This window comes from Porites lutea, chromosome 8 (assembly GCF_958299795.1).
Source record: "Porites lutea chromosome 8, jaPorLute2.1, whole genome shotgun sequence".
In the NCBI taxonomy this organism is placed as follows: Eukaryota; Metazoa; Cnidaria; class Anthozoa; order Scleractinia; family Poritidae; genus Porites; species Porites lutea.
Window position 1 is genome coordinate 9,234,054 of NC_133208.1, and position 26,508 is coordinate 9,260,561.

At 38.3% G+C, this 26,508-nt stretch overlaps 1 protein-coding gene across 1 annotated transcript; it reads left to right on the plus strand.

Annotated features, from left to right (window-relative positions):
* Positions 1-1,617: 1,617 nt before the first annotated feature.
* LOC140946336 (metal cation symporter ZIP14-like) lies at positions 1,618-26,047 on the plus strand. Its single transcript, XM_073395435.1, has 9 exons — positions 1,618-1,774; positions 7,182-7,614; positions 14,803-14,968; positions 15,773-15,942; positions 18,985-19,146; positions 22,237-22,401; positions 23,915-24,107; positions 24,541-24,728; positions 25,546-26,047. The coding sequence occupies exons 2-9, from the start codon at positions 7,291-7,293 to the stop codon at positions 25,696-25,698; spliced, it is 1,521 nt and encodes a 506-aa protein (XP_073251536.1). The 5' UTR covers positions 1,618-1,774; positions 7,182-7,290; the 3' UTR covers positions 25,699-26,047.
* The last annotated feature ends 461 nt before the right edge of the window (positions 26,048-26,508 follow it).

Genomic DNA, 26,508 nt, shown 5'->3' on the forward strand with positions numbered 1-26,508 from the left:
CTCACAAGACGGCGAAAGGAATGCGCTACCGAATTTAAGACGCTGGCTGACTACGTCATCCCGCGTAATAAGGTGAGCGATGATGCATGTCAGTGAAATGGTCATGATGTAGTAATCTCAATAGGTAGGATCTTTTTTTATAGAACGCGTACGTCGCTTTGTATGTAGCCTGTGAAGCGCAGACGCATTTCCGGTCGTCTCCTCTCTTTTGAGCATTCAGTGACCTTGTAGCAGCGATTTCTGCCGCTTTGCACGAGACTTTTGTTCGTAGTAAATACGCTAATAGTGTTTCTCAGTGTTTGTTATATTTGTAAAGATTTTGTTCGACAACTGAAGGCGTTTCTGCCGTCCTTCTGTCATTTTTGTGCCTGTGAAATGTCCCTGGGGTGGGGGCATTTGATCACCTAAATGGACCCTAGTGTGGGGCATTTGAACGGCATTTTGGCCCGTGTAGGGGGGAATTTGAACAATAATTTTCAAAAAAGTCAAATGCCCGGGGGGTTGCCCGGGGGGGTGATGTTGAAGCTTCGATTTGACCGATACATAGCATAATTAACAAAAGGTTTTTTTTTTTTTTTCAGTCAAATGAGCAAAACAAAAACTTTCTAGAAAAGAGAGAAACATTCTTAAAAAACGTTTTTATGACACCAAAGTACAGCATAAAGGGAAAATAGAAATTCCTTCTAATTTACGAGAATTCAATTATACTAGGACGAACATATGAGATTATATCATGCTCTCGCTTCATCCGTTACCTTCTGGAATGTCATCTACTTGATTGTCTTTGGGTCAAAATATCTGTAACACTGCCTTTTACATTTTTTGATAGTCGTTTCGGTCAATGAATAAACACGTTCTGTTGCAAACGAGTTCACGTTATAATCTGGAAATCATGCGGAATTCGAAGCCTCGAAAGAGGTCAAGAGGGCAATTTGAACAAAATCTTAAAAGATTTCTAAACTCTTTCACAGATATCGATAATAAGTATATTCACTAATGGTTTTCTTTGTTAACAGAAATAGAAAAAAAAACATAAGCCGTAGCTGATTTTTGGTTCCAGCACTGGTTACATTAATAAAAATGAGGGCTGTCAGAAGTCTTCATCTTTATCGGTAGCGTCGTCAATCAGGTTGGAATAAGTACAATCAGCAAAAGAGTAGCTTCTTTTCACTTCTTAATTATTTCAAATTGATAAAAGCCTTTGTTTAAATGGTTCAATTGCACCGAAGCATAAAGTGCTGAAAAAGGCATAAGAGAGAGCAAAGAGACCACTGTGGTCACGGAATACTTTTTGTATGCTGATCGAAAAAAGTAGAAACTTTCGTAACATTTCAGTATAACCCCATAAATTTATTATGCATACAGTAATGGTTTCCACAACATCATAGAAACATCCCCATAACAATACGAAACAGGATAGCGATGGAATCTGGATCTTTTGAGAAGTGGGACAGCTTTATATTATTGTGTTAATACAATTGTTCACAATTCATGAAATACTTGCTCATTTGAATGAAAAAGACGCGATGCTAATATTGTGACTATGTTATGAGCAGCTAAAAACGGTATCGTATGCGGTGAGCATGACATTGTGACACCTTACTTACTGAAGCGTTTCACCACTGATTAACACAGCTTTCATTTCATGAAGCAAACCACAACAGTTAACTGACGTTTCGTGGCTAAAAGAATTGCTACAATTAACACTTTAAAAAGGAGCTGCTTTTTTGCTGACTAAAGTTTATCAAAGTACTTGCTGAAGGAACTGGTCGAGGTAAGAAATACTTGTAGAGGGGTCCAAGGCAATAAACGTTTATGTTTGTTTTTATTTTTGTTAATAGAGAGATCCACTATGAAAGCGTATTTTCGATACTTGTGGATTAAGTGCTTTTCAATTTGGCAAGATTTTGTTCAAGCGCATTAGATTGCTTTTTTGATGCTTGAGTTAATCGGTTCATTATGATCGTGAGGGAGAGGGAGTTTAACGACGCTCGGTCGATCTATGAGTTAACTTAATGAAATTTCATTTATTCATCATTTCATCTTCATTTTTCCCGGTTATATTACGAACCAACTTTATGACCAGCTGCCAGTTGCCTTACTAGCTTAGTTAATAATTAATGAGAGCGCTTTACCGGTATCACAGATGTCAAGAATCACTGACTGCTGTACTCCTGTATCTCTGCCCTCTTGTTCCCTCCTCGGCTAGCACCTGCTATTTGGGGGCGGAAACGGACTTCATGTATTTCAGTTGTTAATAAAGTGTGTGAGTGTGAGTGTGAATCCCGGCAGGACCGAATTTTTTCAGGTTTTCTTTTCCCAACTGCATAAGGTTCAACTGAAGGTTGCGTCCTTAAGTAGCTGCGATAATCTTTACATTTATTTTAACATCTACTGTTCGACTGTTAGACTGTTAGATTGTTTCAATGACCGTCGATTTTCGTCATGTAGATTAGATTTTTACTCTTTTAAGTCATTACGAGTTTTAGTGTAGAGAAACAGAGTTCACTGTTGCTTACCATTAGAAAATACGTCTGCATGGTGGCAAAGTTTTAACCAGCTCGACACTCCTAACAGAAAGCAGTCACTGAGTCGTAAGTTAGTTGCTACGTAGCCTTACGGGGCGGCCAGGGGAAAAAACATACGCTAGAAATATGGGTACTTTTGCATGAGCATTATACGTTGAGGGCACACGGTATACCTAAGTGGAACAATAGGGACATTTATACGAAGAAATAAGACGTAAACTGTCCTGTATAAACGGCATATTTCGTCTCTAATAAGACACGACTTAGCTAAGACGGGTCTTATCTTAACATAGTCCTTTACACCTGTTCTTAGATAAGACGCGTCTTAGCTAAGTCGCGTCTTATTTGAGACGAAATGTGCCGTTTATGCAGGACAGTTTGCGTCTTATTTCTTTGTATAAATGTCCGTAATCTGTATTTAGTAGAGTCTGAAAATCGTCACTCAGGACGATAGGTATTAGCAGTAAGTTGTTATGAAACTGTTATGGCTTTTTTATTCCATCTTATTATTCGCTGATCAGGATTGGCAGATGTTAACATTTGGCTGTCAGTAAAATATATTGAAATGGGAACCCTGTGCATATTTCTTGGTATTTCAGGGAAGCAGCGGATGAGAATAAAAGTTTGAGAAACAGTTGGTTAAGTATGCAAATTTGATGCGAGTTGGATTCAATTTACGGTCAATAGTGATAAATAGTGAAAATTTGCATATTTTCCAACCCTTCTATCTTCGACACATTTCCACCACCGCAAGTGTTGAGCAACAGATTACAAACCTACGATGTCCTGTGAAATGACTAACAGACGACATTGGTTGTCCTGGGGTGCCAATTTCTCTGAGAGCCTTTGTGTTCAGAAGGTTCATGAAGGCATTCATTAAGAAAATCCGGTCTAATGAGTCACCCTCCACTAACTATAAAATCGGCCTATGGAAATCAGCATTGAATCAGTTCTGGAACTGTTTTAAAATTTTTGTTTTTCAAGTTCATTCAGAAATAATGACAGGTTACGCTGTTAATGTTAAAATTCCAGAAACAAATTTCAATTACACTAAGTAAAAATAAAAGCAGTACGAGATAACATACTGAAGTGGATAACTGCTACGTTTTTGTGAACCTTAAAAATAAGAGCACTTTATATTAATTAGGACAAGCTTTTGTCCGAAATCATAGTGGATGACTTCATAGTGGATGACTTCTAGTTCATTACAATACACTCTTTGATTTGAAAGGAAAAGTGTTTTTGATAACTTAGACTCCACTAAAGAAATACCAGTCACATCAACCAAGTAAAACATAGAAAGGCGACTATGTATGGATTACACAGCTTGACAGAACATTCTACACTTAATGTCGAGTTCTCAAGGGAATCTGTTAGTTTCATGCGGAAGGACAGGGGGGTGGGAGCCCAGGAAAATGGGCCGGGGCGGGAAGGGTGGGAAGCCGGGTGGGAGTTCTAAACGGGTGGAAAGCGGGAGGAGTAACGGGAAATTACTTTTAGATGCTCATTACAGTTTGCAATTGAAAAAGGGCTAAAGAGAAAAAGACACGAAAAGAGGAGCGGGAGCTGGGAATTCACGGTACCGGGGGCGGGAGGTCTGTAGCCCTTGTTTCCACAGTCTTGTTTTCCAGAGAGAACCAGGAGAGAACCTATGCTTCCCCAACTCGAAAGTCGGATTCGGGGGAAAACAAAAAAAACCGTTTTCTCCGGGACCAGACCTTTCATTTTTTTTGTTGCATTTTCTTGTGTTTTCTAAATCATTCCTCTTTACCAGTAGATGTATTTCTTTATGTTATAACTTTGCTGTTAAGCTTGAGGGTCATCCTTGCATTGTTGTGATAGTTCACGAAAGTGAAAACTGGCTGCGTTCTCACCGTCTTATGTCACGCCACTTTCCATCATGCCTTAATCACGTGCTCTTTAAAAATATGGAAAACCCACTAATTGCAGGGAGGATTCAATTAGAACGGTTTATCTCAGTGGAGGTTTTTGAAAAAATAGGTAATACTTTCTAGGTATTACTTGTTTTCTTAATTTTACTAAAATCCCAGAAAATTTTCGTACCGTTTGGCGACAATTTATACCAGTACTATTCTATTTCCGAGAAGACAGCCACTCCCAAGATGGCTAAACTGCAAAATAGTCCGTATTTTTGCGTATTCAAGTACGCGCGAGCAGTCAAACAGAAGGTCTGGAACGAGGCTGAAAACAGAGCATACGACTCTCACGCCACGATTTCTTTGCTGATTTTGAAAAAAAACCGACTGTTTTCTAGTCTAAAGGCGGCGGATTCAAGTGATAAATAAACTGCAAAACATTCCGTATTTTTGGGTATTCAAGTGCGCTGTTTTTTTTCTCTCGCCTCACACGCGCTACACACGCACTACGGGCGTGTGGGGCTTGCTTTACTGATTTTGAGAAAAAAACCGACTGTTTTGCAGTCTAAGTAATGAATGGTTACTATTCCAAATCGTTTATGTCGTGACAGCTGTTTAATTCTGATCATGATCGCCACTGTTACTAGACTTCTTGCAACACAAATGTAGCACTCTAAGTGAGAAAGATTGAAGTTTTAGTTGTCGGTACTTGTGTCTATCTTTGCTTTTGTAATTCGTGCTTTTCGTGATTTAGCCAGGACAACGCACCGTGATTGGTTGAAAACGAGCAACCATTATTTCGGTTGCTTTTTTATATTAACAGCAGCTCCTGGTTCAATTGTTATGAGACCAATCCTAGTTTTGTTCCGACTTGCAAACTTTGATTAGAAACTCGTCGACTTAACATAACAGAAGCAACGAAATAGCCTTAGAACTGGAAAGGTTCTCAGTATACCAATCACCGCAGATGCCTTAAATAGTTGTGTTGTACTTTTAGGACGCGATCTGTTTTTACTGGCAAATTCCTAAAGAGCAAAGTTTGATTAACCCGCGTCATGGAACCAACCGGTTCCACAGTTCATGTTGGTAAAACTACCACTACACGGTTAAAGACTATAAATAAGTTATAGTCTAAACTCACTCCGAAGAACTACTGCCACCAATTTTGTTATGTCGTTTCCAAAAAAACTACGAGCAGCATGCTTGACATGACACAATGTATTCCGGGTCTCTGTCTCTCGCCCTCTCTCTCGCTCCCTCCGAACTTCGTTGTTTTTCTGTGGTTGTCTGCTACAGCTTCTTCAACTTCAACTAACTCATCCAAATTTTGGCCACCCAAATGGCTGAACTGTAAACCTGCAATTTAGATATGTTTGGTATAGCCGCCGAGCAGGAGATCTTTTACTGCACATCCTCTTGACTAAAAGGGTGCGCGCTTCCACCAACGCATCTTCAAGGGTGTTTTTGACTAGCAATTAAAAAACTAATGAAACAATTAACAATTAATGAATGAGGCTGAGCATCTTATGAAGAATTATAGAGATCGAGGAGGGCGTTATCCGTCGAGGTCGTAAGCCGAGGCGGATAACACCCTCCGATATCTCCATAATTCTTCATATGATACGAAAGCCGAATTCAATAATTGTTTTATTATTCATTCAAAATAATTCCTAGTTTAAAAACAAAGCTAAAACATGCTTACCTCCATCGATGTTAAGTTCACCTTCGATAGTGCACGTTTAGGGTTTTTCAGTTCCGCAAATGTTCTTCAAATAGCAGATGTCGCCCTTCGAGTTGTGTTCTTGCTGTTCTTGCCATGTTTTTAGCTATAATTTCGCCTAGTTCTTACTCGTGAAACAAGTGATATGTCCGCCATTTTTTGTTTCCACAACCAAAAACAACTCAAACTCGTCCCCAGGTCTTCTGGGTTAACGGTGCCTTAACCTGCAAGAACGCTGCATTTTTTTCGTTAAACACAAAATTCTTCCAAATTTGGTCATCAGTAACTGGTTATGGTGAATTATGCGTGTGCTTTTGGCCAATCAGAATCGGGTGAAATATTTTAAATGAATAATAATAGAAATTAAAAATTGAAAGTTAGACTAGCTACTACCCAAACAATTTGTTGTATTCCCCCAAACACCCGACCCAAGCACGAAACTACATAATTGACCATTTTCAGTGCTTCATGATATAGCTTTGAAACTGGTCATATGTCTTCTCCAAGTGTCCACTTCTAAACTACATATTTTCGCAAGGAAGTCGGTATCACTTGACTTGAAAACAACGACCTAATTAAAACTACCGGTATAGGCTGGACCTTGGAGTCTTAAACCAACCTTTTATTGAAAGAAACTCTTAACGCAAGACAAACCTAAACCCTTAAGCAGTTTTAAAATACTTCGCAAACGTTTAAAAAACAGACACCTTAAGAGGCCATAATAAACGGATTTAACCTTAGGAATAAACAGATTGTAGGCTAGATTGAAACAAAAGTAACTAGCCCTTGATTCCTTGTGCTCCTTCTATCCATAATACTTTTGATCCCTATTAGTTTAAACATACGTCACGTACTGTTAGCAGTTTAGATGGGGCTGCCAAAACCATTGGTCTTAGTTTATTTGAATCAGACCAACCCAAAGAAGTAAATGTTCTTTACATTAGTTAAGAAAGCATATAGAGGAGACTTAAAAAGACACAATTTCACTTTAATGCACCTATAAATAGAAACTTTGTTTAAATAACGGCCCTCACACTTAAGCTTTTTCACCTGTAGGCCTGGTGAAGGACGCCTCATCTGTCAGAGCTCAAAAAACTACACGTGCTCAACTGCATCACAGAAGTGGCGTCAAAAGGGTTTCTCCTTGTCGTAAAACTACTTTACAATGGATTCATGGAGCTCTTGGCAAGTTTTCTCTCTTCTTTGCTTTATTACCCTTATCAGCACGACAGATTGTCGTATTTTCTCGCATGTCCACGCTCGGAGCGTAAATGGACCAGGAGCACAATCTTTTGTTGACAGCTTGTTCAAAAAATATGGCACAAACAAATCAATGGACTTGAAGCAGTTTGAAGCTCTGTTGAAAGAACTTAAGGTTGGATCCATGCAAGCTGCAGAATCAGGCCACGGACATCATGAAAGTCATCATGAAAGTGGGAGTGAATCATCACACGGACACCATGACAAAGAAGAAAAGGGATCGGATAAGGTAAGCCGACCAAGAACATTAACGATTAGGTACAGCTGGTTGCTCAAACCAGGTAATGAGCCATTCGCTAAACGCATCTATTATTGATCAGAAATACCCAGTCAGATCAGTACATGCACAAAAGTGGGTAAACACTATTACATCATTAGTTTTCTACACATTTTTATATTTTTCCTTTTTTTCTTGTACATGTAAATTGATTCTGAAAACCCTATTGGGAGAATACTGTATTGTACTGGGGGGTGGGGGTGGGGGTGGTGGTATTCAGCGTAAGCTCGATCCCCAAAAAAGCCTGTTAGACTTTCAAAATTACCTTTCCATCCGGCCAGTTCTGGCTTTCGGTAAACGCTCTTAAAACATTTCGAACTTTTTGGACGCCACTTTTTGCGCAGAAGAGTAAAGAAGAGAGTAATATGAGGGCTTGGTGGCCAGGCGAGACGTTAACTGCAAAAAAAAGGGAGACTCAAGTTTTTAGTGGCCTGCGAATGCAGATTTATTTCGGGTTTACGCTTCCCCCTGCCAAAAAAATTAACGCCTGCGTTAAGCCTCCAAAAAGGTTTCTGTGACTGGAAAGCTGTCTACTTTCACAGGCCAAGAGTAAGCTTATAGCTTTACACTAAAATGAAGGGTTTTTAAGTTCACCGCTTTGCGTAACACCAGACGAGGCCAAGATAACGTTATTAAGGTGGCTCGATATAGTTTTTCAAGGCCAATACCTCCCAAGTTTGAGCATAAACTACGTCGCCATAAACAAAGTTTTGGAAAATTGCCACCACAGTTGTATTAGATAAAGATGAAAATCTTTTATGATCAGGGTTGCAATGACATCGGAGTTGTCATAGTAACGAAATGACGCTATTACCTATTTTACTTACACAAGTATTTCTCGGCACTGAGAACTGTTCTTCCAAAATTATTCACGGGAGCTTTTTCCTCCAATAGCCGCCTCGATGTTCGTGAAGTTTACGCGAAATCTGTAAGAGCGTTATCGAGATATTTTGGGATCAAGATTTTTTGGTTACAAATACGTTAAAAAATGGATAATCTTGATGTTCGGCTGTTATCTGTAGAAGATGAAGCGCTTTTGACATGCAATTTCACCTGATAGTAGTTTCAATCTTTTTAAAAACGTGTGTGAAATACCGTGGAGATAGCTCCAGCCGATTGCTAGAAAGAAGGATTTGATTAGTATGTATCGAGGCGCTTTTGTTAGCGGTTTTTGAACATTTTGGTCTACTTTAACAAATTAGCGAATAATTTTTAAACCACTCGACAGATTTTTTTAAAAAAATACGATTCTTGAGATAAACCTTCCTTTTATATGACCCTTTAGTTTCAAGATTATTGATACATTGTAAGGCAGTAAAATAAGGGCTACAATTCGCCGATATTTTGGCAGAAATTTTGTGTTTACAAATGTGAGCCTCTCATTATTCAGGGTATTGTCTCCAAGTTTCATATTTTCGCGCATAACAATAGCTAGCATTTTTGCATATGTCAAATGCATTGTTAGTTACTGTTGTTCACGTGGGCACGCGTGCAAAACGTCTGCGCATGCGCAAGGTCTCTATTTTCAATAATTAAAATTTGCAGAATCTTCCCCATTTAAATTGAAAAACATTTAGGAATGTTTGATATGTTTAATGGTTTACAGCCGGTTCTAGTATTAAGCACAACAAAAAATTACTTAAACTAACTTAACTAACTAACTGGTAAAGTCGTCCAGTACAAGGTTTTTCCGTCCGTGTTTTTCCACTTAGCATGCATTGGTCGTTTTTGTTGTTCGCATTGACCGAGCTCAGCGACATGATGACCAAAACAGCAACAATGGCTACGGCGAAGTGCTGCCAGAGCGAGCGTGGACTTTCAAACATGATTTTCACCTTTGGTGCAAGGAGGAAAGTATGTGGTGCAAAGGAGAGAAACTAAAGCAATTAATAAACTTTGTGTTCGTGAAATTCTAAGCTTATCTTTTGTGTGTGGAGCTTACTTTTTTGAATTTCGCGGCCGGAATCTAGTTTGTTTTGGTATCGCGTATAATTTTGAACGCATGCGCACTGCGTTTTTCACGGGTGTCGTTCACGTGAAACTGAAACTTGGAGACAATGCCTTGAATAATGAGAGGCTTTCACTTGTAATAACGAAACTTCCGATAAAAAAGTAACGAGTTGTAGCCCTTATTTTACTGCCTTATAATGTATCAATAATCTCGAAACTAAAAGGTCATATAAAAGGAAGATTAATCTCAAGAATCTTTAATTTTAAAAAAAATATATCGAGCGGTTTAAAATTATTCGCTAACTTTTTAAAGAAGACCAAAATGTCTACAAAGCCGCTAACAAGAGCGCTTCGATACATACTAATAAAACCCTTCTTTCTAGCAATCGGCTGGAGCTATCTCCATGATCCTTCACACACGTTTTAAAAAGATTGAAACTACTATCAGGTGAAGTTGCATGTCAAAAGCGCTTCATTTTCTACGGATAACGGCCAAACAACAATATTGTACATTTTTTACTGTGTTTCTAATCATAAAAACTTCATCTCAAAATATCTCAATAACGCTCTTACAGATTTCGCTTAAACTTCACGAACATCGAGGCTGCTATTGGAGGAAAAAGGTCCCATGAACGGTTTTGGAAGAACAGTTCTCAGTGCCAAGATACACTGCTGCAAGTAAAATAGGTAATAGCGTCATTTCGTTGCTATGACAACTCCGATGCCGTTGCAACCCTGATCATAACAAATTTTCATCTTTATCTAATACAACTGTGGTGGCAATTTTCCAAAACATTGTTTATGGCGACGTAGTTTATGCTCAAACTTGGGAGGTATTAGCCCTGAAAAACTGTGTCGAGCCACCTTAAGCTTATATATTTCGCAAATCCTAACCCCTAAAGCCATATGGGATTGTTTGCACGGTCTAGCTCGTTTCATAATTTTTCTTTATCCCTTTCCGTTCCGATTCAATTACATATAGAGAAAATCTTATAACTTATGAGTCTGTGAATCAATGGAATCAATGTATTATAGCACTTTCAATTGTAAAAATCTTTTTTTAAGCATTGATGAAAACAAAGTTTAAGCATTTCTCTCAAAGTTTTTACATTGACTCTCTAAAAGCTGCTATGAAAGCTTATGTTTAATATTTTTTTAAAGTTCGCCTAGTGTAATCATTTGGCTGTTTAGACTGTGCTTCATGTTTATCACTTAAAACAAACAATTTCTTATATGGTTTTGTAGAACGAGTTAAGACGTGTAGATTACAGACCAGCTAAGACTTCGAATTTCCTAGTAGACTCAACTCAATATGTGTCTGGATACATAACACGTGACAGTTTTTGACTAGGAATACTTATTTATTTTAGTTTCGAGTCTTGGTTCTAAGAAAGTCTATTTCTATATAAATCTGTACCTCCGCCTGATATAAAACAGTAATTTCGAAGAAAGATTTTTCGAGCCGCATGGCAGGCGCTTTACGAGCCAAGCGAGGTGAATGGGGCCTTTTGCGCAATGCACGAGACGAGGATCACCTGACACTCTGTGTCGGCGTCTCGCGCTTCGCGCGAAATATCCCCCCGCCTGGCTTGGCTCATAAAGCGCCTGTCAAGGCAGGCACATTTCTATGAGGGTATCAATTAGGTGATAGTGACGTTTGATTTTTTTCCGCAACGGTTAACTGCGACGGGAAGTATACTCCTTAAAAAAACCCAGTGGAACCACCTTTAACGTTGTGCGTCGAGTAACTTATTGTCTTTTTACGAGCTGCTGATTGGCCCACAACCAACTCTCTCGAAATCTATTGTTATTTTCCTGTAATCCGAGTGGTCAACTTTGAAATCAAACGTCACTATACCCTAATTGATACCCTCATAGAAATGCCCCTGCCTTGACAGGCGCTTAATGAGCCAAGCCAGGCGGGGGGGGTATATCGCGCGAAGCGCGAGACGCCGACACAGAGTGTCAGGTGATCCTCGTCTCGCGCTTTGCGTGAAATATCCCCCCACCTGGCTTGGCTCATAAAGCGTCTGTCAAGGCAGGCACATTTCTATGAGGGTATCAATTAAATGATAGTGACGTTTGATTTCTTTCCGCAACGGTTAACTGCGTATGTGAAAAACAAAACCGTTAAAAAAAACGTTTACAATGCGACTACTGTAACCAGGGCCACTTTGACCACTCTGATTACAGGAAAATAACAATAGATTTCGAGAAAGTTGGTTGTGGGCCAATCAGCAGCTCGTAAAAAGACAATAAGTTACTCGAAGCACAACGTTAAAGGTGGTTCCACTGAGTTTTTTAGGGAGTATACTTCCCCACTTTGAGCATTTAGTACGTCGGCATTACCATATCGATATTAAAATATCGGTAAAAGGTTACCACAGCTGTACTATATAAAGATGAAAATTTGTTATGATCCATGTTTTATTGACATCATAGTTACCATGGCAACGTAATGACGCCATTGCGTTTTTTACTTTCCTTTGCATTTTTGGGCACCAGAAGTTTTTTCAGAAATCGCTTAAGGGAGCTTGTACCTCCCTTGGTTGCATCAATGATGACAAAGTTTTAACAAATTCTGTGAGAGCGTTTTAGAAATATTTTGAAACAAAGTTCTAAGGGTCACAAAAACAGTGGAGAAACATGCTATTGACATAATTGACTAATATCTAAAGAAAATGATGAGGTCTGGAAATGCAGTTTCATCTCATAGTGGTTTGATTCCATCTGAAACTGCGCACCAAAAAAGAAGGGGGATTGCTTCGACCGATTGCGAGAAGGAAGAATTTGATTAGCCTACGTTCGGCTTCTTTCTTTACCAATTTTGTATCTAATTTGGTTCACGCCTACAAATTTCACGGTAATTTAAAAATCGCTTAATAGTTTTTTTAAAAAACTTGACAGTCCCGAGATTAATCTTCAATTTGCATGTACCTTGAGGGCCTCAAGGTTTCAAGGACATTGAAAACAAGGAAGGCAATGGGGCTTCAAGGTCACAAAATTTTTCCCTCAGGTTTTGTGTTTTCAAGTGAGCGTCCTCATTATTCACTGGCATTGTTTTCAAGTTTCAAGTTTCAAGTTTCACGTGCACAACTTGAGCAAAAAAAAAATTTTGCAATCAAAAGGACCCTTCAATTACTTCCCGGTCATATTGAGGAGTCTTCGTACTAATGAAAATAGGGTGAATGATAACTTGTATTGCAGAACGGAAACATAGATGCAAAATCTATTGCATAGCGATTTACTTCTGCGTTCCACATGATGAAAAAGTGACGCTACAGACATTGTCTTCACCATTTCTGTTGCATTAGCATATTTCGGAGATTTCTTCCGAAAGAAATCGAGGGTCAGTCCTTTTCAATGCAAATTAGTTTTTTGCTAAAGTTGTGCACGTGTATATGAGGGTGCCTGCAAAACTAGGAACAGGCTCGGAACACCCTGGGACATCCCTGGAACACCCTCAGGACACTCTGGAATACTCCGGAAGAACCCCCTAGCTGGCCGGACCTCCCCCGGAACACCCTTAATAACAAAACCAGAAAAAACCTAAAGTATCGTAAATGAATCAATAAATATGTTATATCTGTAACTGGAAAACGGAGATTGGTCAGATTGACGAATTCACGCTACTTAACGACTTCTGAAGATTTTAAGAAAGTAGTCCGTTGCCTTTATACGAATACTTTCTAGCCTTGTTGTCTGAAATATAGCTGAAAGAGCCGCTGCTGAAGCCAAGAAAAAAAAGACCAAAAATAAAATATCTTCTAAATAATTATCTTGCCGATTTGATGTCTACCGTGTTGGAGGACTATCACTTACAAAATTCAGCTATTTTGATTCTTGTCTTGTTTTCTTTTACTTTGAGATATTGTCCTTGATTAAAAAGATAAATATTCTTGGTTTTAGTGTACCATTTTGACTTTCCAGCTAATACTTTTTTTCTCTTTCGAGAGGGTAGTTTATAAATTGCATGGAGATTTCTTTGCTCTCTCGGTATTTCCCGGAAGGGGGACATGCACTCTCTTATTTTGCCTTGACGGTTATGTGCCCTTGAGCAGCGCATGGTTTTCAGGGTCTTGGACCGGAATCCTTTACAAGAATGTGAAGGTTGGATATAAGCTGTCTACGTCTGTGGTACCATCAATTTTTTACCAAAAAATCCAACTCCACGATGTTAATTAGGTTGAGAAATTACTTAGTTTTGTCCGCGAAACGAAACGAATCAGGGTCCTAAACTAAGGTCTCTTGTCTTAAGCAGGGTCTGGGTCTGAAGGCTTCAGAGCCAAAACTTTACCCAAACTTTCCTTGAGTGCACCCCTCGGGTACGGTCCGTTATGCTTTTCTTGGTCTGGAGCGCGATGTCCTGTAGTTCCTCCGTTGGAATGAATACTTTTGGTTTAGCTTAACAGCCTAAGCGACTGTTCTGAAGGTTGTTGAGGCAGCTTCCTCAGATAGAGCACCCTCTCTGTCTTGTTCGGCCGTGATATATGTCTGAGTGTCCTGGCCTTGAGTATTGCTGACTTGCCACTACTGAAGCTGTCACGTGGTTAAGATCCATATTAATCTCATTTTGAAAATCAAAAACTCCATTTGAGAAATCAAACGCGATAAATTTTGGAAAGATAAGCTGGAAAATCAAAATAAAACACTAAAACAAAAAATAGCTTTCTTTTTAATCAAAGACAAAATATCAAAATCAAAGCAAGAAAACAAGACAAGAATCAAAATAAGTGAATTTTATAAGTGACACTCCTCGAACACGGTAGACATCAAATTGGGTAGAAGATATTTAGTGGAAATATTGTAAATCCCTTATGGGCCATCCTCTTGGGTCTCATTTAACTCTTTTTTTTCTTTTTTCTTGAGCTCACAAATACAATGCCTGCCTAATATAGAAAGAAAATATGACGTGATCAAATGAAAGACGACTGCGAGCAGTGCAGCTACTATTGTGGTTGCTTTGAACAAACTAATGGGGATTTGCGTTTGTGAAGATGTTGAGTTAAAAACAACGCAAACTTCCCCTGTACCTCGTTTTATTTTTAGTTTTGCCCTTGAAAATCTTTTGTTATAACAGAAACAACCCTGTAACAAGCTATAATAAGAAGGCTAGCAATTGAACAAAGAGGTTTTAGAAATTACCACAAATACAGCCGGGATAATTTGTTCATCTAATTTTTGTTGCAGTGTTACTCTGCCGAAGTTCTGTTTGAATCCTTCTCCATTGAGTCAAAAAGATTGAACCAAAATTCTTTTGAAAGGATATGCCCAGCAATAGTACAACAAATTGAAAGTAAATCATGTGAAAGTGGAGAGGAGGATAGCGGTGATGAAAAAGAAAGTAAAGCCAAAGGTAAGCACTTACATGTGCCTTAAATAACTCGCTAAGGTATTTGAGCTCGTTAATTATGGGAAATAATCAAAACTGCTGCAGCATCTCACCAGAACAATGACAATTAATCTACACCAACCACACCAGAATGCTATGATATAGACAGCACTGCTTTTTAAAGCAGTGTCATTCTGCTGTGATTGTCACTGAACCCCATAACCCTCCGGAGAAGACTGGCGGAGAGCAATAAAAACAATTTGATCCACAACTCAGGTGAGGACACTGTAAAACTATCCGGCATTCTCTTTACTATAAATGTCAGAAAAAAGAGACCAAAATTTCTTTTTTCCTACCTTTTCTCCTTGTAACCTTAGCCAATGTAACTTGTGAGCAAACTCAATGCTTCCCGCGCACTATAATCAAGTCAATAAAAAACTGTAACTATTATCGGCAATGTCAGTATCCATTTATTATTATTACTGAAATTATTATTATTATTATATTTATTTCTAGATCATTATTATGATTATAATTTACATTTTTATCCTTAGTCTAACATAAATGTGATGAGAATCGGAGCTTAAAGTTTTCAGTAATTCACGTAGGTCATATTCAGTCATTTTATAACTTACAAGTTCTGCTCATCAGAACCACAGGAATAGAGGAACAATGTGAAGACATTCAAATGTTTATACAAGCGTTCACTGGGTTAAACATTAATCAAGCTAAAACTTCAACTCTGTTTCTAACAAACCCTGATTACATCCTTAAATTGCTTTTGGTTACTGCTTTCTTTTGTTGATGCTTTTTTTTTTCCTGTTTTAGCTTGGGGATTTGGTTTCTTGTCTGTGACCATCATCAGCTCTGCATCTCTACTGGGAGCTTTTATAGTGCCGTTTATGAACAAATCATTTTACAAGATTCTCCTGCTGTTTATGGTGTCTCTTGCTGTTGGTGTGTTGAGTGGTAGTGGAATCATTCATCTCATCCCTCATGTAAGTTCCATGAAATAAATGAAAACATTATTTTTGCTACCTTTTCTTTTTCAAATCCCTTCGTAAATCTCCTGTGGTTATGGTGCGCTTTACCCAATCATTCAGGTAAATGCGGCTTTCAAACCTTTCAGAAGGTGAAATGCAGTCCATGTTTTTCCAGACTCTATTTTCAAGATATTTTTTACCACTTTTGGCAGACGTTTCTTGCGTCTCTCTCCACTGGAACGGACTATTGTTTCATTGAACAACAAACCTGATCAAAAAAAAGAAAAAAATAGGTGTACCTGCTGGGTCCATTTATGGCACATCGAGGCTGAGTGTGTTTTTGTGGGGATGGAGGGGGGTAAGGGGAAATACAAGATCGTTCCCAGGTTTCAGATCTCCAAAGGCGCCTGTCTCCACGCTGTAGTCCACAAACTGAGAAACTGACATCTGAAATCATTAAAGCTGAAAATCCTATTCAACCACATTCTAGGTAACATCACTTTCACTCTTTATTCTTCCTCTTCAGTTTCCTCACTACTTGTTGACCGGAACAGTATCCTCATGAACAATTAATTGCCGGTACTTTGTTTAAAGGACAAATTGAATAATTGGACTTCTCCTGGCAATTTAAAGACGTTTTGAAATACCTTGTTACATGTAATTTTCGCGACATGTTTAGGTCGCGATTTTCATGTGCGCATATTTCGCGACACTTAAATTTCGCGATTTTGCGAAAATTTCATATTTTGAATCACTTTAATTTCTCGTTTTTGAGTACAATAATTAACATTTCATAAGAAGTTTCATTTAATACGTCTTTGAAGTAAATAAAATGACTTTATCAAAGGAACAATAACGTCAAAATTCAGAGAAACGCAACAAAGGGAATAAATGTCACCAGTAACAACAAAGCAGTCGCAATGTCCACAAAACGTTTCATGCTTGTACGTGAATTATTGTTCTTGAGTCAATTGACCACAACACCCATTTACACTGACAATTCCTCAGAAAAGTAAAAAATGTGATTTTGTAAACTTTTCAGTGGTAAAAAACTCTATGGACATAATGGACATAATGTGAGTCACTCGATTTTCGCTTCATGTTATGTTCGCGACACTTATTATTCGCGTCGCTTAAATTTCGCGATCTTTTTTTTGTATGGCGAGATTCGCGAAATTAACGTGTCGCGAAAATTTCATGTAATAAGGTACCCGTGAAAAACCTTCAAAAGAATTTGCAGCCTTATACATAAAAATTGCGACTAAATATTAGCAGATGCAGATCTTGAAACATACGCACGTTTAACGTGCACGAGCTATTTTGAATGCTTCAGTGTAACTGTACCAAGAATCTACCTTTTTTGTGCGAAATTGGGTATGCTGTACATGAATGAAAACTCGAAACGCTCAGCTGAGTCGGTGCTCAAGCTATATGTTCCCTCTTCTCTATCTTTCCTTCAGATATCTGGTGCAAATTAAACAAATTGTTCAAGTGCAATGAATATCAACTCACAAAACGCTGCTTCGAAGGAAAAGTCGAAGGTTTCCTCGGAGTTTCTTTAGACAACGTTGCTCATCGAAGACCGAATAGCTAAGAAATATCACGATTTTTATCATTGTGGTAGATGGTTGCATCTTCATGATTCACGAGGTTTTCACGTGCGATGAAACAGTCTCTAACTTTAACTACTTAAATTTTCATGTTTTAAAAGCTATTGCTTCTTTTAAAATAGACAAGATCCTATACTTAAGGTATTGGTTACAACACTAAACAGGTCCTCATCCGTTCAAGTTACAATTATTACTGTGAACAGCCAATCTACATGAGATGTAGGGCGCGATCCATTCAACCAACTGATTCAGACCGGTCCGACCGGGAAAAGTGGTCCACCTCAAAATGTGGACCAGTTTTTTCGAAACTTTTCCGGTTGGACCGAACCGATCTATTGAGTTTTGGACCGAAATTTCCGGAAATTTTGGTTGAATGGATCGCGCCCATACAGTCACACAGCTGGCACGTGGAAGTGTTGGACTTTGCCCCTTTTCGTGGTTGGCACGTAAGGGAATTCGAGTTATCACACAATAGTCTAGTAAGCAGGGTTATAAAAATAGCTCATGCACACAATTTGCACGTGAAGATGTTGGACTTTGGCCTCTTTTACAATTAGTACGTGAAAGAACGCAGATTGTTTACAAGATTAACTTGCTCAAGCGATTTTACGAAATCACCCCCTTTTCGAACATCTGCAATAAAATTATGCATCATTTCATGTTAAGATTTCTGCCCTAACATCATTATTTACTTCCAAGAAAATTATCAAACTGTCGAAATGCTGATTTCTACTCCTGTCATGTTATTCCACTCAATGAATAAAATTCTCATTATTTTGTCAACTGGCTACTTCCAAGTTTGTTCGCTAACGCTATTGTTTCAACAATAGTTACGCATCTTTACGAAGTCCGACTACTACTAGTAGTTGACAGTACAGCTGCCCCCACTCTGTATACGGTCGGTCAATAGTATTCTTTGTCGTTGCGTAGGAACAACAATGTAAATACATCTACCTGAAAAAAAGAATGTTATTTCCTACACTACACATAGCAGAAGAGCTATTCCCTTATTTTTCAAAATTACCTATTTCCATGAACACCAGAAACCAATCTTGGCATCTACATAATGAGATATATAAGAGTGATTGTTATATAGCTGGAAATTTCTTCCCAACAGCGCGCGCTCTCATTGGTTACTTTGTTACATTACATCTAACAATGAAACTGTTTCCCGCCAAAATCTCCTAGCGGTCAACATTGCAAAATCTATGACGTCAGAGGGTAACAGTCCATTGTTCCGGGAATGTTGACCGTCGACCGCTGTTATAGCGAGATTAAATGGATTTCCAGCTTCAAAATTTCCAACTACATGACTGACATGACTGTATATAACAATCTCAATGCTGAGTTTCTCGGGAAAAAGACCAGTCATTAAGTGTTTAATGTTATAGGATTTGATCGAGTAATTGTTGAAGTTATTTTTTCTTCCTCTGACTCCTTCTGTTAGGCATTTGGTTTTCATGCTCATGATGGAGAACTGGGATATTTGTGGAAATGCCTTGTGATCATCGGTGGAATATACTCCTTCTTTTTCTTGGAATATGTCATGAGAATGATTGTCAGGTTTAAAGAGCAGTCAACATGTGATAATCATGATAAAAACGAAATGGTAAGTGATCTCATGAGCAATTTGTCACTAGCACAAATTTGTTGAACCTCTACTTTTCGTAGGTATTAAAGACGATAGTAGATTGTAAGCTGTACCTCATTCTCTCTTGTTGTAAGACATTGAAGTAAGATTTTCAACACCACTTGAAGATATTCTGGTAGCTATGAATCAATAATACTATCTAATTAATATACATGTATAACAATTATTCACTGAAGTGGAGGTACCTAGTGGTGGATATTCAGTGATATTTACCGACCCGAGAGGTAAATATCCACCACTAACCACCGGGTAATTGTTTTAGTGAAAACAGTGAGATAATTGAGCACAAAAATGATGATTTTTGACCCATTTACTGCTACCAACGATCAAAATTTTGGCGCGGAATTGATCAAACGGTCGACGCGTTCTCTTCCCGACAAATAAAACGTTTGAATTTGTTTAGCTCTTGCGGGGAAATTTCTTCTGTTTGTATTTAAAACCATTCTGTAAAAAAATAACTATTAGATTTAGTTTTCAGCTTATTTATGAAAATGTCTGCTTGAGTAATAAAGTAAGGCAAGACTTAATTTGCATTTGTAGACAAAACACTCTTTCACCGGTTTCATCGATAAATTCAAGTCAAACAGACAAATCCTTACCTGAATGAACTTTAATGGAGATACGCTTCAACATAATAACGAATTTATTATCATTATTTTTGGTTATTTAATGGTTCCAGTTATAATGATGTGTAATCTTATAAAGCGTTTGATAGGCGCGACATTTCTAAGTACTCCTGCAAGCGATGTTCATGAACGATGAAAACAAACACCACGGACAAGCGATTAAAATTGCAAGAGAGACTGCTAACAATCAATAAAAGAAATATAATTCGGTAAAACATTTACAGAGACAACAATTTTCATTCACGAAGACAAGTATTAAAGTGTCTCTAAAAATCCTGAGTCTTTAAGCTTAAAGCTTAAGCTTAAGTTTATTTTGTTTTACTTTCAGCCGGCCTCCCGGTGTTTGTTTGTTTTTTCAAAGATGAACTCCTCGAAGCAAGAAAATCACTCAAAGTTTTCTTTCTACAGCCAAATTTATAACTAAATATGCTTCGGAACGTTTTTTTCCTACTTGCCGTGAGAAAATATATCTGAAGGCCTTTTAAAGTTCTGTAAGCTTATATCAAACCTGATACTAGATCAGATCATTGACTCAAATCTTAACAAACGTGCAAAAACTTGCCGCATAAACTGTGCTCGACTTCATGAAATTAGGTATAACAAAAACAAACATCAAATACAATAATTACTCAGGCTTACCATTCGAGATTCAGTTCCTGAAAGATATCAAGGAAGGCCATAGTTGCTTGAGACTTTTAAACCCTCTTACGCATTGAGCAAGGAGAAAGACGAAAACGATGCCATCCGAAATCGGATTACCCAATTTTGACAAGCGACGCATTTCTCAACCAAAAACCCAATAAACAAACCAGCCATGGATAACAGAAGACTCTTGATAGCAGCTATATTTCATTTTGTACATCCAGTGGAAAAAGACAGTTAAAAACATCACAAGTTGACACAAAACTCTGTCAGCTTTAGCTGTCAAAGTAAACAACTTTCAAGATGCTGCATAAATTTTCCGCATGAACTCACCTGTCAAATTTTGACCAATCAGAGTACAGAAATTGGACGTAGAGCGTGACCAACGCGTGACCATGGTAAGAAAAGGTCTTCCCGCCTTTATTTTTACAGAAGTGGCTGAATTTTCGCGTCCGAGGTCAGTTTGAAATCAAAATCTTGACAGTGCGGGGCCATAGTGACATAAACACAACATATTTCATATGAATCATTGGGTAAAATAGACTTGAGCCTGCGATCATTTAAAACTGGTAATTTGTCAGCGGATAACTTCAAAAAAGTACTCGACCTAGATGGGTCGACACTTGAGCCCGCGCTACGGTCAGGTGATACTGGTCAGCGGTCATATCCTGTTTTCACAGCTGTCAATTGATCACAACATTGATGTGCAATTAGTTTTCTATTGGGCTCCCAAACTAGCTAGAAAGTGTGAGAGTAAACATTGGTTTCCCTGTGGTGCGGACGGACGGTCGGGCGTACGGTCACGTGATTACCAAATTTTCTCGGATGGGTAGATTACCACATTTTGTTAGCTATAGGGCTCCGTCCACGCGCGCGCTTTGCGCGCGGGTGGAGCTCCGCTACTAAATAAATTTGGCGCGCCTAACAGTGAAGCTTCCGGAGAAAAAAAAACAAACACAGTTTACTTGCTCCGCTTTAATTTGTGGACATGCAGGCCAGACCTGAAAACGCTTTTTGAAAGTTTTCGCCAAGAACCGATTACTTCTGTACATACTATTCGGAAATTAAATAAACTCGTCGTTTGGTAGGACTTCTTAAAGGTGCAATACTATTTAGGACGGGACCGTCTAGCAGGCCCGTTCTTCTTAATGGTAAGACCCTGCGTCACTCCAAAATAACACATAAAAGAGATGTTTAGGAAACTGTTAAAAAAGAGGCCATTTTCTTTCTTGCTGCTGCGTCGACCTGGCAGTGCACCAATACTAACCTGTCAATTGTTGTTACTTATTGAGATACTGTAAACTGCTGTTTATAACCTCCCCCACGTATAGAGCGTTTTCACATGACGTCATGGCGGCCATTTTGGTGTTCCAAAACAATGAAACGGCGGCTATGTTGGTGTACTAAAAAAAACATCTGGGAGTTGAAATCTTTTCTCATGTAAACGCTTTCTTTTTTCCAATAAAATTTGCATAGACGCTGGCCACTCGAGTGAAAACGCTCTATAAGCCCGCCCCCCCCCCCCCCAAATATAGGCCCATCATATGTATTGACATGAATTCGATTTAATATGGCGTTTTGAAGCTAAAAAACGAATAAATGTAAGACGTATTTTGATAAACACTGCCATAGCTTGTTTCGAAGCGCTTTTATATTGCGGTTGTAAGCCCTCCTATTAAACCCCTTACGAAGATCCATAAACCCAGGGTTATAAGCTCCAAGGCTCCCAGTTTATATGCGGCAGTTTACGGTAATTTGTATTCCTTTTTTTTCAAATCAGGACAAGTCCACGGGTGACATACCCGCAGCAGGTATCGCTGATGTTCAGCTGCAACTGTATAAAAAGAACCGTGATCACCATAGTGCCCTTCATAATCATGGCGCTTCCTTGTCAGATGTGAAGATCTGTGGAAATGGGTCAACGCCAAATGGCTTTCCAAATGAGGTATGCCTAGACAAACAAACAACTAACATACTTTTCATATAATGATTATTTTTAACAACCATCAATTCATTAATATGTGGACAATAGCTATTGTAGTTTTTTACTCAGCCTTTTGCGTTGCGTGACAACAACAATTAACGTCAAGCTTTATTTTGCAGGACCATACAAGTACATACACTATTGCAAAAGCTATTTATAATTATGTCTTAAGAATAAGAACTAAAATTTCATCACTGGCCAATTAAACTAATTTGTTGATAATTCGTCGCGAAAGTCAAAGCAAGCAGAAATTTTTTTTCATGAATTAAAAATTAATATAGTAATTAGATGCGTTCATCAGTTCATTGATCAAAACGTTCACAGGTAACTGGGTAATATTTGGAATCAGAATCTTAACTTTATTGTAAAAATTATTCCTAATCAAAGAGCATTTTGAACAATTGAAAAGAAAGTGAATTTCGTCTTCTATTTGATTGGATCTACAAAAAGGGCAATTCCTATTATCTCTAGTAGTTTGATTGTATCTACCAAGTTCTATCATTAGCATGTGGTTACTTATTCGTAGTTTTACCAATTTCTCTCTCAGCTGTTCCTCTCGTTAAGTCTAGGTAATTAGAAGTGGTATGATCGCTTTTAAAAGATCTAAAAAATTCTAGTTTTTGAGAGTGGTGAAGGGTGTTTTGCGTGAAGACACTGAGGAACGGTTATGTAGAAGACAAAACAATACGCAATGTACTACCTCGTACTACCGAAACAGGTATACCACGAATTCAAAAATACGCGTTACAGTTGATTTTGGTGTTAGACGTTAACGACTTAGGTCATGTGGATTTGTTTGTCAGACCAAAAAGGTGAACTCACACGTGGTCACATTCTTTTCTTATTGCTGACTTTGTTGTTTGCTCATCAGAGTGGTCAGAGTTTATATAGCGGTAGAGGGCTGCAACCAAAAGAACTTTCATCCGCAAGCGAAAATTTCTCCATTTTGGTTGACTTAGAACTTGGCCTATCTTTAGCCTCCCAAGTGCTCAGGAAAGTGACCACGTGAGTTCACATTTTTGGTTTGAAAAACAAAGCCATGTGACCCAACTCGTTAACGTTTGGCGACAAAATCAACTGTCAAGCATATCTCTGAATTCCCGGTGTGCTTGTTTCGGTAGTATCAACTCCAAATTGCATTGTTTGCAAATCAAACAGACAAGTGCACGAATTTTTGCATATTTGGAAGTACTACGTCTCATTTGAGTACTGGTGATGTACCAGGAAATTGTTTCCATCTTATGAAAAGAAGACATAAGAATCTAAATTTATTTTTTTAAAATTACATTGGGTTCAGGTTATCAAGATAGAGATTCGAAAATTTGAGAAAAAAGTGGAAGTTGAAAAAACGACTGTATTACCAGGAAAGGGAAATTACTCTTTGTTCGCAAATTGTTGGGAGATTGAGGAATAAATGATTTTATGATGGTAAATTAAATTGTAATAATTGTAATGTTTTTTAAACAAAACACAGGCGTCTTCGCAAAATAGCAAAAAATCACACGAGAAGAAGAAAATTGCTCCTGTTGCATGGATGATCATTATTGGTGATGCTCTTCACAACTTTATCGATGGGTTGGCCATTGGTGCTTCATTTTCCAGTTCAAGATATATTGGTGTCAGTACTTCACTTGCGATATTCTGTGAGGAGCTGCCACATGAACTTGGTAAGTACTAACTTTGAAAGGCTATTTTTATACCTGATAGCGGATAGATTTTGCGCCGGCAAGAAAACCATTCCGGATAGGGCTTCTGTTCACAAATAAAAACAGTGAATTGGGCGCGATTTCTGTAACGGAGCGAAGTTGCGCCGCGCCGATCTCGTAAGAAAAGTGGAGAGTTACATAGCGGATAGGTGTTCACACTAAACTGGATAGCTTTTCGTGTCGGCACGAAAAGTTATCTGGTACTGACTGTGAATAGTGGAATATAGAAAAGTTATCAAAAGAACTACGAGCAACAAAGTGTTAAGGTATATAATTACACTTTCGCTGCTTATTGCAAAACAACTGAAATTTTTGTCCTGATATAGGTAGGGGCGAGCTGGATTCGGAAATTTTTTTAATTGATTTCACAAAACGTTTTTGAAATGCTCCCCAGGTGACTTTGCAGTTCTTCTAAATGCTGGTTTGTCATATAAAGCCGCAATGGCCTTCAACTTTTTGTCGGCATGCACTTGTTATTTGGGGCTTGTCATTGGATTGTTGCTAGGTTACACGACGTCCGCTGTCACGTGGATCTATGCTCTTGCTGGTGGATTGTTTGTCTACATTGCTCTTGTTGATATGGTAAGTTGCACCTTAAAACCTAAAGGCCTTTGCAGAAAATACCATAATATTCATTAATGGGAAAGAAAGAATAGAATTTGTGTGGAAGATGAGTTTACGTTTAAAAGCACGGTGAAGGATAAGGGTCACCTTTTATAGATATAATATACACTTGATGTCAGATCCCAAGGGAAACAGTTAGTTTTGTTTTCCCGAGAGTCCTGATGTTTCCCGAGACGAAGTCGAGGGAAACATCAGGACTCGAGGGAAAACAAAACTAATTGCTTCCCGAGGAATAATTGATGAGAGATTCTGCATAAAAGCAAGCATAAAATCGAGCCAGGAAGAACACCGTCTAGTGTTCGTCATTAAGTATGCTTTTTCCTTCATGCTATTAGGATTCAATTTAATTATATCTTGCCTCATTACTTGAAAAAATTCCTTTAACTAAGAGGTACCTTGAATTGCCTATACAAATTCTATTTGTGATAAAAGTTATCTTGCATGAAACTGGAAAAAACCTGTAAATACAGGTTTTCAAGAATAGTTCCATCTAATGGGCACAGCCTCTCTCCTACGTCGGTAATGGTCGTAAATAAAATCTGGGCATGAAGGAGTAAAATCAAAGCTCCTGACCAGATTCTGGACAGGTTAATCCCATCAGCATAGAATTTTTGAGGACAAAATGCAACCGCTTCTCTCACAAAACATCCCTTCAGCGACGAGCAATGACAGACAGCTGTTTAGCACGCTACGTTATCACTGGTTTGGGATCATTATCATAAATTATCAAACTTTATCCACTTCTAACATTTATTTCCTGTTTGTTTTATTGCAGTTACCGGAAGCTTGTGAAATGTCAGCTAAAATCGGAGAACGTTCCATTCGCCGAAACATCAAGGCCTTTGCTCTTCAGAATTTTGGCATACTGCTTGGCTTTGCTATTATGCTTATTTTAGCTCTCTACGGAGAAACAATTTCAGTTAAGTAGAGCATTCTCAAAGATCAGTAAGAATTTTAAAATTCAAATTGCAATTGTTGTGTTATAGCGTTGACGTTTCACGTTTTTAAACCCATTTTATAACTTTAAATTTATGCTGAAAAGATTGCACAGGAAAGCACATGCGTTTGGGTATAGGTGAGCCGCTGAGGGTTTCAATGACCCCGTTAAGGACAAAAAAATTCCTAAGATACATAGTCTCTTTAGGACAAAGGACAAAATGCACGCCGTGTTGTTTTACAGCCAGTTGTTGGCAATTGCCATAGAGTAAATTCACGTTTTTGTATACTTGGAATACAAACAAATTTCATTAAGCAAATTAAATCAATCGTGCAGGCAATACCCTGTTTATAATTAGGAAAGACTCGCACGAAATTGTATATCCTTTTTAGAACAGAATGGCGCGAAATTGTACACCCTGTTTAGGACAGAGAGGACAAAAAACATACCCTATATGACCTTATAGGCCATACAAAGGAGTACACCCCATAGGCCTTTTCTGGTCACCTCGTGATTACGGCCAGTTTTTCTTGGCCCGGCAAATTCTTTATAAAAAAACGTTAGGAAGGGTCACCCGTTAATACGGCCAAAAACCACAATTTAAAATCCCAGACAGTAGAATCCCTTATAATTTCACCCCATTAATGCGGCCACTCGATCGAAATTAAGAAAATTAAAATGCCTGTGACATGTCAATTTTATTGATCTAGTATCCTAGGCTAAGCTTATTCTTGTCCTGTTTTTAGACTACAGTACACTTAAAATGCACTTGTGGCGATTTATAATGAGTTTGTTTCATGT